The sequence below is a fragment of the Leptodactylus fuscus genome, chromosome 2 (assembly GCF_031893055.1).
Source record: "Leptodactylus fuscus isolate aLepFus1 chromosome 2, aLepFus1.hap2, whole genome shotgun sequence".
Taxonomy (NCBI): Eukaryota; Metazoa; Chordata; class Amphibia; order Anura; family Leptodactylidae; genus Leptodactylus; species Leptodactylus fuscus.
The window spans coordinates 171,362,223-171,380,799 of record NC_134266.1 but is presented as its reverse complement, the minus strand read 5'-3'; the positions used below and the strand labels follow the sequence as shown (position 1 = coordinate 171,380,799).

General features: G+C 43.4%; 1 protein-coding gene across 2 annotated transcripts in view; it reads right to left on the bottom strand.

Annotated features, from left to right (window-relative positions):
- The window catches only part of TBC1D8 (TBC1 domain family member 8), a 72,882-nt gene extending 56,071 nt beyond the window's left edge, over positions 1 to 16,811 (bottom strand). For both annotated transcript variants that reach the window (XM_075265102.1, XM_075265103.1), the window contains exons 1-2: positions 16,665 to 16,811; positions 16,248 to 16,441 (exon numbers count right to left, since the gene is read on the bottom strand). In XM_075265102.1, the coding sequence (XP_075121203.1) occupies positions 16,248 to 16,441; positions 16,665 to 16,732 (262 nt within the window). In that variant the 5' untranslated portion in view covers positions 16,733 to 16,811. The remainder of the gene's footprint in view (positions 1 to 16,247; positions 16,442 to 16,664) is intronic.
- Between the last annotated feature and the right edge of the window lie 1,766 nt (positions 16,812 to 18,577).

Below are 18,577 nucleotides of genomic sequence, written 5' to 3'. Positions count from 1 at the left end.
CTGCAAGTAAACAGCATGCAATCCACAACTCATTTGGTAAATTGCATTTTGATGGCTGAACCACAAGCTTCCAAGTCATTTGTAAACCATACTACAACACAGAGCTATTTTTGTCTGGGTGCAATTTATACGGCAAAGAACATTCCTTCTATTTACTGTGTAATACAATCAGCCTGGAGTCTGCGGCCACATGACTGCTGAGCTATACTACCATACCAAGATGCATCAAATCGGATCACCTCAGACAAGATGTCGTTTGCCTTGTAACACATGGAGATTTTTTTTCCTCGCCACTGTAAAATCTTAATTACTGTCTACTGATCTTTGGAAGACTATGAAGTAATGTTGGCTTTGAAATTAGATGATTGTTGGTAAGGCCAGATGATTTCATTGGCCATTTCTTACATCATTTACGCCAGATTTCTGTTGTAAATGATGATTAATCTGGCAGGGTGAGTAGCTCCACCCCCTGCATGCCCTTGCCATACCCCACTTTTTGAGAAAGTGGCAGAGCTGGGGCAGAGTTTAAAAGTCACAATTTTCTGTGCAATGCTACATTTTGCACATAAAAATTTAAACTTTTTATGCTTTGTATGGCAGAAAACAAGCATAAAATCTATGAAAAAGAATATTATGATTACTAGAAATCTAATATAAAATAATTAAAAAAAAAACAAAACACAAAACCGTACATGCTGCCAGGAAGAACATTGGGATTCTACTAAATTCAACACTGTTGATATCTCTATATTTACATACAGAGATAACAGGCACAGAGCAAGCTCACAGTCTGAGCCCAAACCTCCATTAGAGGAACTGGAGACCAGGTTTGAGAGCAAGCAATATCATCCTCCCTCCAGATAGCAAGGAGTGATGTCACTCAGCTAGATAACAGACCAGAGCCGAAATTTAGTCATGGGGAGGAATAATCTCAAATAGCATGTAAACAAAGCAGCAATGCTGCAAGAAAACAAACAGCATGAAGTGGCACTACTGTAAATATTAGCTACTGATCAGCAGGCTCATAACAGAAGATACTTTTACCGTGGTCTGGTAAGGGCTAGTTCACACGGGGGGGGGGGGGGGGGGGGGGGGGGGGGGGGGGGGGTCAGTATAGACTAACTTGGTCCCGATTGTGATGCACAAAAGAGTAGGCCTAGACTGGAGGGTGCTGCCGCGAGGCGGATGCCGGGGCTTAATCAACAGTGGAATACAACTGAAGAAAGGGCAGCTCGCTTCCACATAGCGGTCCACATAGACCTCCATTGTGAGGGGGCAGATTCTGACATGAATTCAGCGCCGGGAAAAATTGCGGCATTGTACAGTGCAGGCAAAGTGGATGGGATTCATGCGAATCCCATCCCCACTCTGAGGAAAAGATCGCAACGCGGACACGCTGCGATTAGCAAAGCCGTTGCGGCTTTGCAAACTGCAACATGTCAATTATATCTACGGAAACACCGGCGGCTTTCCCGTAGATATGTTAAGAGAAAGTCTGCAGAGGAAAACTCTGTGAACTTTCTCTTAAAAGTGCTGCGGAAAGATCAGCAATGCGTTCACGCAGAGGTTCTTCCCGCAGTGCTTTAGTGCTGCGGATACAGCCCGTGGGGCCTTAGCCTAAGGCCCCACATTGTGGAAAAGCAGCTTTTTTGCTGCAGTTTCCTTATATTTCCCATTCCTCTTGTAGCCATTCTTAGCTTTGGCTCAAAAAACCACAACAAAATCTGCAACAAAAAAAGCTGCATATCAGCAACGTGGAGCCCCAGCTCTAAGGTGTGAAACGATCGTCGCTGCAGATCTACCAGTCATGCCTCCTCCGTGTTGTGTTGATGTTTTTTTCTGAATGATCAATAAAATTTTGTGAGTTTTCACAAACGCCTCAGATGAGTGCCCTGCTATATATTTTTCTTATTGCCGTATAAAGCAGTATTTCTACAGTCCTATATTTAGGAAACCTAAATTTACATAAACTAGTAGTACTTGAATTTACATAAACTAGTAGTTTAGATAGGATCCTTGAGATGGAAATACCCCTTTAAAAGGGAATGTAGAGCGAAATTTTATTTTTGTTAAAACCGTAGTGAAATAACTTTTTTCTAATAGGTTTTTATTTTTAGATAGTAGGGTTTTTTTTATTCTATTTTCTGTACATTATTATGAGAGCTGCCATCTTGCCAGAGTGCCTTCTCCGCAGCATTTAGTGAGTCTTGGCCATAAGCAGTAATAGTCTGCTTTTTTTACTAATTGAGGTTCATAGAAGAGTTTTATTATATATGATCTGTTCAGTGAGGGGAGTAGATAAACTGTGACATTCTATTGTCAGTTGTGGATGCAATGATGATTCACTATGAGTGCTATATGTAGAGGTGTGATCGTCTAAGGGTCCATTCACACAGAGTAAAGTGGTGCTGATTCTGTCACGATAACTTGCGGCAGAGTCAGCGCTGATAAAAAGCCTCCCATTGATTTCACTGTGTTCCGCACGGAAGATGGAACCCATTGAACTCAATGGGAGTCTTTTTATCAGCGCTGATTCTGCCGCGGGTTATCGTGGCAGAATCAGCGCCATTTTACTCCATGTGAATGGACCCTAATAAGATCTTGTCTGTCTGTTTGTGATGTAAATGAGGTGACTGCTTCAAATGAAAATCCCTACAAACTTGGCAATTGTCCGTCAATTATAAGGCTTACGCTAGGATCACACCTGTGTTATAGGTCTTCTCCAGTGAGTTTTACTGTGTACATTGTGAGGGCTTAGATATTATTTGAGCAGTTGAAATACCACAGGAAATTCAACTCTGTGTGTTACTTCCTCATTCACTGGCGGGGAATAATAAGAAGGCAGACATTATGACTGGTGGCCAGTTCTGAGTATATACTGAGATTCAGCAAAGAGGAAGGCGTCAGAGGAAACAGTCTGAAAATATGAAAACATTCAGAAAGCCTGAAGAAGAAAGACAAAATAAGAATCCAGAGAGCAAGACTCAAATGTAAATAAGCTCAATATTAACATACAGTATATGGTGTCCATACCTTCTTGGAAGCACTGCATCCAAAAATTTACTAGTGTTTTTAAAGGTTTTTTTTTCAAAGTAAATAAAAATTTTTGCACATACCTCTAGTTTAAAACATTTCATAAAAGAATAGTGCATTTGATAAGAAACTGTAAAACATTCTACTAAAAAAAAAACAGTTTCCTTCTCCACTAATGAGAATGCGTTTCATCTTTGGACAGGCTGCTTGTTTATTTATCCAGTCTACAAACTCTCCACATTTAGAATACTAGTAGATGGAGGCCATCACTGGCTGGTTAATTGATTTATTGGCTCATTCTGTGCAGCGTTAATTTTGTTTTTTTATGGTCCATTCCGCTAGTGGAAAAAAAAAAAAAAAAAGCTAGATGCACCCATTGAAGTTAATGGGAGGCTTTTTCTTCAGCGCTCAAAATTCAGCACCAAATAAAGCGCCATTTTCCTCCGTGTCAATGGACCCTTACAGCTGTTCACAGGTAGACTTGCTGGTGTGTTTCAGATCATTGTCCTGATGCAGAACCCATGTACGTTTCAGTTTGAAGGTCAAATTGATGGCTGGACGTTCTCCTTCAGGATTTTCTGATATAGAACAGAATTCACTGTTCCATCAGCTACTCGTCCAGTCTCTGACATGTGTGACTGTCAGTATGATTTGATGTCATGGGAGGAACAGCTTCCAAAAAGTTCCACTTTCGTCTTGTCAGTCTCTAAAATATTTTCCCAAAAGACTTAGGGACTTTCAAGATGTATTTTTTAGAAAATGTGAGAGGCCTTTGTGTTCTTTTTGGTCATTTGTGATTTACTCCTTAAAACTCTCCCATGGATACCATCTTTGCCCATACGCTTTCTTTTTGTTGAATCATGAACACTGACCTTAACCCTTTCCCAACATCCGCCATTCTAGTACGGTGGATGCTGAGTGTTTAAAGATTGCGGCCACTTGCTTTATACAGCAGTCAAATGCACTTTTTCTTCAAATCAACCTAATAAAGGTTTTTTTTTTCCCCAGCTTCCCAGTACATTGTAAAAAATAATTAATTGTAGCATCATGAAGTACGATTTGTTTCCTCAAAAATTAAAACCTCCTTTGGCTCTGAGCAAAAAAATTAAAAAAGTTATGGGTTTGGAAGGAGGTGGTGGTGGAGTCAGAAACGACAAAATGTCTGAGGCCGGAAGGGGTTAAAGTGGTTGTCCAAAATATTTTTCTAAATTAGGCTGGTGGGGGTGGAAAAAATTTAAATTAAGATAAATAAATAAAAAGCCACACTCACCTGTTCCTGGTGCCTTCCTGTGCAAAAAGACCAATCAAAGGTCGCAGGACCTCACAGCTGTTGAGGACTTCTTCCAGAAGAAAACATTGAAGCAGCAGGACCAGTGTGCTGGGAGACACTGGAGCACCAGGGACAGGGTTTTATTTTTGTTTTTTTTTCAAGTTATCCTGGACAACCTCTTTAACTGAGGCAAGTGAGGTCTGCAGGGCTTTAGATGTTGTTCTGGGTTATTTTCTGACCTCCTAGATGAGTCACAAATGCGATCTTAGAATCATTTTGGTAGACCGGCCACCCCTGGGAAGTTTAACCTCTGTTCCATATTTTCTCCATTTGTGGATAATAGCTCTCACTGCGGGTCACTGGAGTCCCAAGGCTTTAGAAATGACTTTGGAACCTTTTCCAGACTGACAGATGTCAATGACTTGATGTCTCATTTGTCCTTTTATTTCTTTATTGCTTACTTGTCATTCTTTATTTACCTTCATTGGTTAAAAATCAGTCCATGGTCATGTGATGTACGGTCATGTGATGGACAAACAGGTGCACAACTTGTCACAGCACAGTAACAACAGCTCTCTCTTGTAACGGGGCCATATACCTGTTTGTGCATCAGTGACCATGGACTGATTTTTATTCATAGGAAGTAAACCAAAAAAAAAAAAATTACAGGAAGCAGAAATCTAAGGCAGCACGGTGGTACAGTGGGTAACACTGCAGCCTTGCAGCGCTGGAGTCCTGGGTTCAAATCCTACAAGGAGTTTGTATGTTTTCCCTGTGTTTGTGTGGCTTTCCTCCTCCACTCCAAAGACACACTTATAAGAGAGAAAAAAAAAAAAGCAGAGATCTAGAAAACCATGAGGAATTCAAACAGAAACAAAATATAACATTTACTTGCTGAAACTGGACAACCATAAATATCTGTTATGATTCTGAGAAGGTTTAAGAACCATATATAAATGTATATGTATTTATTGCTCCTCAACAAACTACTATTCACCTGTGAGATAGATGGACAGTTGTAACTGAATACCAGGGGACTACATGACTAAATGCCATCATATATATATATATATATATATATATATATATATATATATATATATATATATATATATATATATCTCCACACATACATACATACGGACAGCTGCATTTGTATAATAGGTATAATTATGGTATGTCAGTAAAATTGTAAATTAATGTATATTAAAAAACTGCCTGACTTCCTCTTCTCTAGATAAATAAATTGAATGAATGAACAAAGAAGGAACAAAGTATGAACAAAAATGTCTGTAAACCGGCTACAAACACTCCATGTCTGCCATTAGACATCAACATAATCTGAAAAGGTTTCTGACTACAATTCCTGGTAGTCTGTGAGAGATTCGCAGTCAAATGTTACTATTGTAACAGGTACCGTGTTTCTCCGAAAATAAGCCTAGCATGATTTTTCAGTATGTTTGGAGTATGCTTGAAATATAAGGCCTACTCTAAAAATAAGACCTAGTTACAATTCATGATAAAAAATAATGTTTAGGCAACTATACGTGTAAAAAAGAAATAGGAGACAGGAGAACCGATAAAGTAGACCCTTCATCAAGGAAATCAGACACCCGCAAAAATATCCCACCCCCAAAAGAATGAGCCATTGACTTTACGTGAGCTATCTGCACAAGAATGCACTAACGAGTTCTCCCCAACAATAAGGATTGCATAGCGCTAGTGCTGGGCTCTCACACAGATCAGCAAGTCCTGCTGGGGTAACTTCATTGCGGTTGCTTCCAGTCACCAGGGGGTGCCGACTGCTACACTTGACTGCAGTGGAACACTGCTGCAATGGCAACAGACCTGACAGTGACAGGCGCGACTCAGATCTGCATGTGAGAGCCCATCCACCACTGGCAATGGCAGATTAATTGGTTTTGATATAAGGGGGTCTGGTGATTTGATTGTTGTTCATGGAAAAAAATAAGGCATCCCCTGAAAATAAGCCCTAACCCATCTTTTGGAGCAAAAAATAATATAATAAATAATCTCATTTTCAGAGAAACACAGTAGTAGCTAGTAGATATCGTCATCAGTGGTTAATTAAAACATCCGACTTGATTTAACGATGTATACTAAATATTGTAGTACTAAAACTCTAAGAATAGCGCGTTTCTGTCATACAATGTGAGACTACACAGCTCCAGCCACAGGAGAATATAACAGCTTGGGAGGCAGTCATTCATGCTTGGATACAGATCACAGAGCAGTATTAGAAGACATATTAAAGTTCAGTGTGCACAGCAGAATAGAAAGAAGACTGCAGTCATAATGAAATAGTGTAATGGAAACCACAGCCCCAAGTAATAACTGGAGTTAAAAACCCCAAAAGTCTCCAATGCATGAACAGTTCTTTCTGGAAAGGACACTTCACTTCATGTCAGTAAAATTGATTTGTTATGAAAACTCTATAGGAAAAAGTGATCAAAGTCTGCCAAATGTCCCTCCAGCACAAATTATGTCACCGTCCTCAACCGCCATTAAAATGATTTACAGCTGAAGGTAAAGGATACTACTGGTGATTCTTAGAAAGCCTAACTGGAATGACTGCAGAAACCTCACTTCAGAAAAAGTCAGCGTTACAATGTTACTAGTTTGAGAACACATTGAAAAGTGATCTACAAACAACTACACCTTATATTAAAGGGGTTTTCAAGGAACTTTTTTTTTCCAAAAACAGTCGATTAGGTTAATATGTTGAACCAAATAACTTTAGCAGTGTTTTGAGGGATTTCTGGGTTTCTTTGTAAGCTCCTGGCATCTTTTGCATTTGGTTAAATGAGTAACTTTCTGCTCTGTTTTCCTACAACTGTCATGATACCTAGCGCTTCACTCAGAGCTGGCTGACTCCCTCCCCTCCTCTCCTTGTTTCCCTAGCTAGCCTGCCCACTACTAGCCCTTTCTAACTAACTCACACCCCACTTACCTGTCTTCGAGGCAGGACCTTCTGAGCAGGGGACTTCACTTGTTCTGGGTTGCCAGCCACCCACGTTTACACAATAGAGCCAGAGTGCCCAGAAGTGACGTTCCCTGCCCAGAAGATCCATACAGGTAAGTATGATGGGTTGGGAGTTGGGAAGGTGGATTGGTATTGGAGATGTTCCATTTCCGAAAAGTCAGAAAATATGCCTGGGGGCGGTCACATGACTGCCCCAGCAATGTAGGTAAATATGTTTTTTTGGTACAGTAATTAATTTAGAATGTAGGTGGGGGTGGGGTGGTTAGCTTAGATTGATCAGTTTTTCCTGGACAACCCCTTTAACTGCAGTATTACAGCACTATTTTACCCTATCTACATTGGTATAGATATAATCTTAACATTTTGCTTCAAGGTTATAGCAGTTTTGGTTTTTTTTTTCAATTTTTATAAACACCCCAGTGACTATGAAAAACGTCAAACATCTAATGTAAGCACTCACTAAGGCCCTGTTCACAAGGGGAACAGGACCGCGTATTTTGGTCCTGATTTTGACGTTGGAAGCCGCGTCAGAATAGGACCAAAATGCGCCTGTCGCGCTTCCCCCCCCCCGGAGTAGGCCCAAATGAATGGGCCTAGTCCAGAGGGTGCTGCTGTGAGGTGGATGCCGTGGCTGGATCAGCTGCGGAATCTGCCTGAAGAAAGGGCAGCTTGCTTCTTTTTTTCCGCCAGCTGGAACATACCGCTCATGGAAAAAAGGAAGCTAGACCTCTATTGTGAGGGGGCAAATTTTGAGGAGGGTTCAGTGTCAGAATTCGCCCCCTCTTGCCCCGTGTGAACAAGCCCTAAGGGTACAGTACATATATACACAAGTATTGCTGGAAAAACAAGTTGGAAATAAAACAAACAGTGTTTACAGTCCGGGCAAAGTGAATGAGATTTTATTTCATTCCCATATTGCAGAAAAAGCATTGTGGAAAATGTAGCATGCTAATTTTACTTGCAAAAACGCATTGTTTTTCCCATAGATTTATAAGCTAGAAGGCGGCCAAATGTATTTTTTTTTCTTCTTATAAGAATTGTTTATTTGATATTAAACTAGTATTGTAAATGTGAACTGTTCCTATTAATCCTTGCTATAAGACAATTCACTGACAGGTCTGGAAGTCCTCACAAGACTTCCTGCTCCCATAACAACTGAATGGCTCCCGCAATCGGACTGACCTTTCAATGTTGTAGCAGCAACTGACCATTGCATCAGAGAATTTATATATGTCTGTAATTGTAGTTATCTATAGGTCTCGAGCTGAGATAGCGCATATATAAACAGGCAACATATGCGCCAGGTGTCGGGATGTGGATAAAGGGGTAAGCCCAAGAACCATTCTCATACTATGAATTCTGAAAGGTTGCTGATATACATTTATTAATCCACGCAATTTTTTTTATATAAGAAATAATGAAGCACAGGTCACTAAACAGTGTTGTACTCACATAACGCTGCACTAAGCTATAAGGTATTAAAAGCGATAAAAGGAAAAAATTAAATAAACAGCTCCAAATGAATTGCATAAATTGCAACTAAAGTATAGTAGCAAATGTCTTGATCAAAGTGCGGTGTCTAAGTTTCATAAAATAAGACTGAAGTTCAAAAAGTACTTGAAAAACATGACAGCAGTAGCCACTTCCCATATCCTGAACCTCCTGTGACAAAAACATAACAGGAACCAGACACTTCAGCTTGGAGTGTTCCTTGGCGCACGGAAACTACATTTCTTTGAACATTTGCAATATTCAACGAGTTCATTGGTTAGAAAACAGAATCAAATACAAGTTTATATACTGAGATATTAAACTCCTCTGTACTATACTAGACAGTATATTGGCCTGGTGCAATGCTCTATTTTCATCGTACCTGGCTCTGCTCTGTATGTAAAGTTTTTCCATCACGGTTTAATAGGGCTCGGCGATATTCACATAAATGAACATTTACCTTTATCACAATTAATGAACAATTATTTTAGGACACACCTGTTACATGCCAAATCCATATTTATATTTCACAGAATTTTGGTTTAGTTTATTCCTTGAAATATCTGCATGTACTCTTCCTATGTATACCATGTATGACATGAAGGTCATATATACCTGATACATAAAGACATATCTCTTGTCCTCCAACTTGCCTAAGGTTCACAGGCAGGACGCTATTTGTTTATTGCGCATGAACGGTTTATTAGTTTACAAGTGCGGCCTGGAACTAACTAACAATATTGTAAAGTTTTTTGGGATCTGAGGAATGATCGGCCTTAGGACAGGGGCATGTGGAATTCTGCACTATCACTCGGATGTTATTCATCACACATGACTTTTAGATGAGATCAGTACATGCACTTTGTACAGTGTGTTAGTGTTGATGGTTACTATGGCGACTCATTTATTATGCACATTTGCTTTTTAATGTAAGAGAGACTGGAAAGGGGTACATAGATGTGAAAGTTATACTTATACTGTCATATTAAATTACATGGAGTTTGTGCAGCTGAAACTGCAATGGTATATTGCTATACCTGATTATACTAGCACGTCTGGCGCTACAAGCATCGTGGCCACAGCGGAAATGAACCGCAGTGCTGACTCTTCACCTATCCATGATGTCCTATCTAATCTCTGCTGTTTTTGGTGGAGATGAATAATTACACCAATATATGCAATTGGATTTACGTATTCCACAATAAGCCTGCACACAATTCATACAGTGCTCACCTAAAACAAAGCACAGGATGCAAGATATAAAATAATAATAATAATTATAATAATAATAACAACACAAATAATAACCACCATCATCTTTATTCAGTCCAGGTAGTATAAGACAATAGAAAATGCACATACACATCACCCATACAAAACAGAAGGCCCTAAGTCAACTACAACAACTAAAAATTTATATATATATCCTATTAATATTATAAAATGTGAAAGTTTGTGAGTTTGTGTGTTTCGATGTTTGCTCCTCAATCACGCAAAACCCGCTCGACCGATTTGGCTGAAAGTTTCCACAAACATAGTTACTACACTCGACAGCGCAATAGGCTACTTTTCGTCACAATAGCGCACATACGTTTGTGCCAGGACCCCCACAAAACCCAAACTCACACCACCATCTCTGCAATCTCACACACTTTGGACCATAGCAAGCCACAAAATTCATATTGCCCTCTACAGCCTAGCCCCTAACCCCACACAATCTCATATACATATACTTTACCACTTTGCCCCTTACCTTAACGATACTCTAGGAGGCGCTCTTTAACGCTCCAGAGCAGCCATGTTTGCCCACCCCCACCAATCTGACAATCCGCGACATCGCCCACCCATGTCAATACCCCTAGGAGGTCTAATAAATGCAAAAACAAAAAAAAGGAAAAAAATAAAATAAAAAATAAAAAGTATTACAAATTCAAATCACCCCCCTTTCCCTAGAACACATATAAAAGTAGTTAAATACTGTGAAACACATACAGTGGGGCAAAAAAGTATTTAGTCACCAATAGTGCAAGTTCCACCACTTAAAAAGATGAGAGGCGTCTGTAATTTACATCATAGGTAGACCTCAACTATGAGAGACAAAATGAGAAAACAAATCCAGAAAATCACATTGTCTGATTTTGTAAGAATTTATTTGCAAATTATGGTGGAAAATAAGTATTTGGTCAGTAACAAAATTTCATCTCAATACTTTGTTATATATCCTTTGTTGGCAATGACAGAGGTCAAACGTTTTCTGTAAGTCTTCACAAGGTTGGCACACACTGTTGTTGGTATGTTTGCCCATTCCTCCATGCAGATCTCCTCTAGAGCAGTGATGTTTTGGGGCTGTCGCTTGGCAACACAGACTTTCAACTCCCTCCAAAGGTTTTCTATAGGGTTGAGATCTGGAGACTGGCTAGGCCACTCCAGGACCTTGAAATGCTTCTTACAAAGCCACTCCTTCGTTGCCCTGGCGGTGTGCTTTAGATTATTGTCATGTTGAAAGACCCAGCCACGTTTCATCTTCAATGCCCTTGCTGATGGAAGGAGGTTTGCACTCAAAATCTCACGATACATGGCCCCATTCATTCTTTCATGTACCCGGATCAGTCGTTCTGGCCCCTTTGCAGAGAAACAGCCCCAAAGCATGATCTTTCCACCCCCATGCTTTACAGTAGGTATGGTGTTTGATGGATGCAACTCAGTATTCTTTTTCCTCCAAACACGAAAAGTTGTGTTTCTACCAAACAGTTCCAGTTTGGTTTCATCAGACCATAGGACATTCTCCCAATACTCTTCTGGATCATCCAAATGCTCTCTAGCAAACTTCAGACGGGCCCGGACATGTACTGGCTTAAGCAGTGGGACACGTCTGGCACTGCAGGATCTGAGTCCCTGGCGGCGTAGTGTGTTACTGATGGTAGGCTTTGTTACATTGGTACCAGCTCTCTGCAGTTCATTCACTAGGTCCCCCCGCGTGGTTAAGGGATTTTTGCTCACCGTTTTTTTTTTGTTTTTTTTTATACTGATAACAAGTTTAAACAGGTGCCATTACTACAGGTAATGAGTGGAGGAAAGAGGAGACTCTTAAAGAAGAAGTTACAGGTCTGTGAGAGCCAGAAATCTTGATTGTTTGTTACTGACCAAATACTTATTTTCCACCATAATTTGCAAATAAATTCTTACAAAATCAGACAATGTGATTTTCTGGATTTGTTTTCTCATTTTGTCTCTCATAGTTGAGGTCCACCTATGATGTAAATTACAGACGCCTCTCATCTTTTTAAGTGGTGGAACTTGCACTATTGGTGACTGACTAAATACTTTTTTGCCCCACTGTACATGTTAGGTATCCCTGTGTCCGAAATCGCCCGCTCTACAAAGCTATACAAATATTTTTCCTGGACGCTTAACACCGTAGCGGCAAACATACTGAAAAGTCCAAAACCGCTGTTTTTTCACTATTTTCATTATCATACAAATATCTATCAAAAGTGACCAAACCAATAGCATTTCCCGAAAATGCAACAACTAAAAACTACACCCGGCCCCGCAAAAAAAGACATCCCCCGACACAGACAAATAAAAAAGTGACTGCTGTCAGAATATGTAAACTTTTAAAAACAAAAAAATGTCAACACAGTACTGGCAGAAAATAACAAAGCATGCAGTGTCGTATATCGAGGTATATTCACTTCAAATACCTCTGTCCCAAAGACACTATGTACAGTTTCTCACAACACCGTATAGCAGCTCAAATACAAATTACATTCAACACAAAAGTCTCATGTGCTCTCAGAATTACAGCAAAAACAAGATACAAAGTTACATTTCATATCCCATACCTTATACACAGTACGAAAACCTTACCCGCGCTTGTATTTACCCACTTCTACAATCACTGCAGACGAAGTCGCGGGTACCAGCTAATTTTTTTTTTTTTCTACTAGCATCTGCCCGCAACTTCGTCTGCGGGTCAGCGTTGGCGCTGACCGCATACATGTGGGCAATTGGCAGTGGTTATGGTACGCCGTGCCTAGGCCTCCCACCCTCCGGCTGCACCCCCTTCTCCCCCCCACCTCCCGTGCCACCCCCCTCCCCACTCGGCCTCCCTTCTCACGGCGACCCCGGCGCCTACCTCCGGGCCCGCAGAATCCCCCGCCCCTGCGGCGACACCCGACCCAACATCCCTCTCTCCCATGCCCCCCCTTCCCCCTAGCACCCCCCCACTCCTCCCCCATCTCCTCCCCCCCCCCCTCCTGTTACCACGGCATCCCCTCCCACGGTTCCCCCTGTCTCCCCTTCCAGCCACACTCTCACCCTGTTTCCTCAACCCCCACTACCCCTCCTATCTCGGCATCCCCATTCCGTGCAACCCTCCGGCCCAAGCTCGGCTGAACATGCCAGTGTCCCGGTGTACTCACAGAAAAGCGATAGCCGATCCAGTGGGCGCACGGCTGGAAACTCAGGCTGTATGTGCAGTCCTCTCCCGAGCGAGTAAGCGCCGCCTTCTTCTTTAGCTTGCAGCCCAGCCGATAGTTCCACCCACACTACAGCGCGAGCCAATCCAAGGGCCTGGGATGACGTCATCTCAGGTCCTCAAGCGGATACTGGAGGCGTAATTTACCATGAAGTCCGGTGAGGTAGGGCTATACAAAGTAGCCTATGTTTCAATCCGGGACCCAAGGTAAGTATATGCAAAATTTCACGCAAATCCGTTCAGTTGTGATTAGGGAACAAACATCCAAACTCACAAACATCCAAAGACACAAACTTTCACATTTATAATATTCACATTTATAATATTATATTATAGTAGGAACTACTATATATGGTTGTTTTAAGATACAACAAATTTTTCATGTCTAATACTGCTTACACTGCATTATCTCTTAAGATGGAGAAGCCATGACTGCAGGACAATGATGCTTAACATAGTAGAACAGGGCTAATACTTTAAGGTCAGAGATGACTGCAATGAGACATTACTGTGAAACATAACATAGAAGAAGGCTGGAGTTCTATTAAAGTACACAGACGATTACACACAGTAAAGCAATAATAGGCTAATGGACTGCCATAAACCACCTCCATTATACAGTAATTAAAGTCTATTGAACCATTAACAAGGTGATTCATGTCAGAACCAGAACAAGATCACAGACAATTCAATGTATGAGCTACAAGATGAAGCGACGAGACAAAGGCTTTATATACAGGCTGAGAGGAAAGCAGGCCCTGCAAAGTCACAATATGCAAGTGAGGCAGTTACAGGCCAAGATGACAAAGCTAATGGTTCATATAAAAACAAAGTATTCCACTACAGCAACCAAGAGAATATACAAAAGAATGTCAAGTAGAGTAAATAAAACTTCTAATAACCTATGAGGAAACTGCTCATGTACAAAGCTTAAGGCTAAGGCCCCACAGGCCATATTTGCAGCGCTAAAGCGCTGCGGAAAGAACCGCGGCGTGAACGCATTGCGTTTTTTTCCGCAGCGCTTTTAAGAGAAAGTTCATAGAATTTTCCTCTGCGGACTTTCTCTTAACATTATATCTACGGGAAAGCTGCCGGTGTTTCCGTAGATATAATTGACATGCTGCGATTTGCAAAGCCGCAACGGCTTTGCAAATCACAGTGTGTCCGCACTGCGATCTTTTCCGCAAAGTGGGGATGGGATTCGCATGAAATTAACCACTTTGCCCATTTTCTGACTTGCTCAACACTTGCTCAAAGCCTTTCAGAGCTGGAGTCCTGGATTCAAATCCTGACAAGGACAACATCTGCAAGGAATTTGTATGTTCTCCCTGTGTTTGTGTGGATTTCTTCCCATACTCCAAAGACATACTGATAGGGAAAAAAAATGTACATTGTGAGGCCTGTATGGGGCTCAAAACCTACATAAAAAAATAAAGATTTACCATAACTCATGTTCTAAAAGTGGCATAAGTTATACCAAAAATCTATATATCCTCCGTGTGCTAGAATAAGTAAGAGGCCAGACGCCTCTTAATTCTGGTGCATTTTTGCTCGCATTTCTCTCTAAGTGTTATTCCTCCCTTCTCCCCCTTGCCATTTCAGTGACAGGACTCCCATCATCTCCTTCCATTCCTGTTTCTAGTAATCCTGCAATGACATCAAAGACCTCCATGTGCCTGCTGTAGCCATTTTCTGGTCTCAGCGGTCACATTCAGTAGTTAGTTACATCATCACTGCAGAGGTTCCCCCCAATTCCCGGTCTTTTCCTCATTTTCGTAAAACAGCCATCAGTTTCTCACACTATTCTGTACACACTAAGGAAGATTTACTATTTTTGATACCACCGAATTTTGCAGTGTGCTGTGACACAGTTTTGAGGTCAATTTTCTCCTTGCACCTGGCTAGAAACTTTTCTCTGCAACAACAGGAATGATTTTCCATATTACATAGTATATGATTTCTGCTATAGCAAATAACATAAATAGGCATAATGACAGACCTATTACATTGTCCAACAGATTCCCAGAAGAAAACCCTGGATGCAATTCTGCACTGTAAGTGAAGTATTCCAAGATGTCACATGGTAAACTGGCCAAAAGGCATCACTAAGATGCCTATGGCTCCATGTAAAGTCTATGGCACAGAAGAGCACAGCCCCCACTGTTTCCATCAGACTAAGGCAGGTCTTACATGACCATAGCGGTTTTTGCGGTCCGCAATTTGCTGACCAGCAACTCAAATTTAATTTCAAAAAGTCATTCCGCAGACGTCTGTGTCCATTGGCACGCACCCAGAGTTCTATGGGACAGTCCATGCCGTGTTGTGATGCCCGTGACTTTGCGGACCTGCAGTACTCATTGCCGACCCCAGTCACAGCACGACACACCATGGATAAAATTGGTGTAAGAGGCCGCATTGAATACAATGTGTCTGCAATTGAGAACCCACAATTGCAGACTAAACTTAGATGTGGGATCACCTCTCCAGGGAATGAATGGGGGACCAGGGTCCCTTACTTGGATGATCACTGGAGATCCTAGTAGTTGGACCGCTACTGATCCAGCAGATAGGTGACAAATACATCATCTTTAGCGTCCAATACATATACATACAGTACAGGTCATAAATAACGCCATTTTAGTTGCTGTATTTTTACAATCCACTCCTGGTTTTGGTTACAGAAGCTGAAGGTGTCAGCTCGTCATTTACTAAACCCCCCATGTCTACCCTCCCCTACTGCACACAAAGAGTTGGCCACATGGGCACTTTCCATGAAGTGTTAGGAGCCTGTCTATGGGTATCACCATCTTACCTCAGGTTGCCGGATCTGCATGTAAACAGCGCGTGAAGCGTGGCCATAGGGTGGCCAGTGAGAAGTCACATCCTCCATACACCTGTATGACCTGAAGCCCTATCTATATACAGCTGAGTGGGCCTGCAGTATACATGGGCCTGTGCACTGTACTCACCCGTGAACTTGGCTGCGCCGTCCCCATGTCCGCGGCGCCGCTGCAGTATGAAGTACTGGTTGGACTTGTGTGTAACCCATAGCCGCAGCGCGTTCTTCAGCAGAACCTCCTCAGGCTTCAGCCACATCTTGCCCGTGTCCGCGGCTGCTACTCCCGCCTCATGTCCGGTAGCTCGGTATACCACGGAGGTATCCCTGTGAGGAGAAAGATCTATGAGCGCACAGCCTACACGGACCAACCCACAGCAGCGGGCATGTCCTGCCGGAGCCCCCGGCGTCTCCCCGCAGCAGCAGCAGGCACAATCAGGGCTTCACCCTCCCCTCAGCGGCTCTCTCTGCTGGCAGCTGCTGTATCACAGTGTCACCACTCATGTCAGCAGGAGTCACCGGCCACAACCCCCACCAACAACGGCTGTACCTGTCCCTGCAGCTCCACTCACTGACATGCACGGTGCCAGCCCGGATCTGTGTTGTTGTTCCTCGCATACACTACACATACAGTTCCGGCATCCAGAGAGGAAGTTCATCCCCAGCCAGCTGGAATGTCCCTGCAATACTGCACGCGAGATGCTATTTCCTAGTGGGCTAAGGACCCCATGATGACGTCACGAATAAGATTGGTGAATGGGGGTGCAGGCTGTGTGTGAGAGAAGGGGGAAATTAGGGTGCAGGCTGTGCCAGAGGGGGAAATGGGGGTGCAAGCTATGTGTAAGAGAAGGGGGAAATATATACTGTGTGAGAGAGGGAAATGGGGGTACAGACTGTGAGGGGGGAATGGGGGTGCAGGCTGTGTGTGAGAGAAGGGGGAAATGGGGGTACAGAGTGTGTCTGAGAGGGGGAAATGGGGGTACAGACTGTGTGAGAGGGGAATGGGGGTGCAGGCTGTGCATGACAGAAGGGGGAAATGGGGGTGCAGGCTGTGTGTGAGAGAAGGGGGAAATGGGGGTATATACTGTGTGAGAGGGGGAAATGGGGGTACAGACTGTGTGTGAGAGAAGGGGGAAATGGGGGTATATACTGTGTGTGAGAGAAGGGGGAAATGGGGGTGCAGGCTGTGTGTGAGAGAAGGGGGAAATGGGGGTATAGACTGTGTGAGCGAGGGGAGAAATGGGGGTGCAGGCTGTGCGTGAGAGAAGGGGGAAATGGGGGTATAGACTGAGAGGGGGAAATGGGGGTGCAGGCTGTGTGTGAGAGAAGGAGGAAATGGGGGTATAGACTGTGTGAGAGGGGGAAATGGGGGTGCAGGCTGTGTGTGAGAGAGGGGGAAATGGGGGTACAGGCGTGTGTGAGAGAAGGGGGAAATGGGGGTACAGACTGTGTGTGAGAGAAGGGGGAAATGGGGGTATATACTGTGTGTGAGAGAAGGGGAAATGGGGATGCAGGCTGTGTGTGAGAGAAGGGGGAAATGGGGGTATAGACTGTGTGAGCGAGGGGAGAAATGGGGGTGCAGGCTGTGTGTGAGAGAAGGGGGAAATGGGGGTATAGACTGTGTGAGCGAGGGGAGAAATGGGGGTGCAGGCTGTGCGTGAGAGAAGGGGGAAATGGGGGTGCAGACTGTGTGAGAGGGGGAAATGGGGGTGCAGGCTGTATGTGAGAGAAGGGGGAAATGGGGGTACAGGCTGTGTGTGTGAGAGGGGGAAATGGGGGTGCAGGCTGTGCGTGAGCAAGAGGGAGAAATGGGGATACAGACTGTGTGTGAGAGAAGGGGGAAATGGGGGTACAGGCTGTGTGTGTGAGAGGGGGAAATGGGGGTGCAGGCTGTGCGTGAGCAAGAGGGAGAAATGGGGGTACAGACTGTGTGTGAGAGGGGAAATGGGGGTGCAGGCTGTGTGTGAGAGAAGGGGGAAATGGGGGTGCAGGCTGTGTGTGAGAGAGGAGGAAATGGGGGTACAGGCGTGTGTGAGAGAAGGGGGAAATGGGGGTACAGACTGTGTGTGAGAGAAGGGGGAAATGGGGGTATATACTGTGTGTGAGAGAAGGGGGAAATGGGGGTGCAGGCTGTGTGTGAGAGAAGGGGGAAATGGGGGTATAGACTGTGTGAGCGAGGGGAGAAATGGGGGTGCAGGCTGTGTGTGAGAGAAGGGGGAAATGGGGGTATAGACTGTGTGAGCGAGGGGAGAAATGGGGGTGCAGGCTGTGCGTGAGAGAAGGGGGAAATGGGGGTGCAGACTGTGTGAGAGGGGGAAATGGGGGTGCAGGCTGTATGTGAGAGAAGGGGGAAATGGGGGTACAGGCTGTGTGTGTGAGAGGGGGAAATGGGGGTGCAGGCTGTGCGTGAGCAAGAGGGAGAAATGGGGGTACAGACTGTGTGTGAGAGAAGGGGGAAATGGG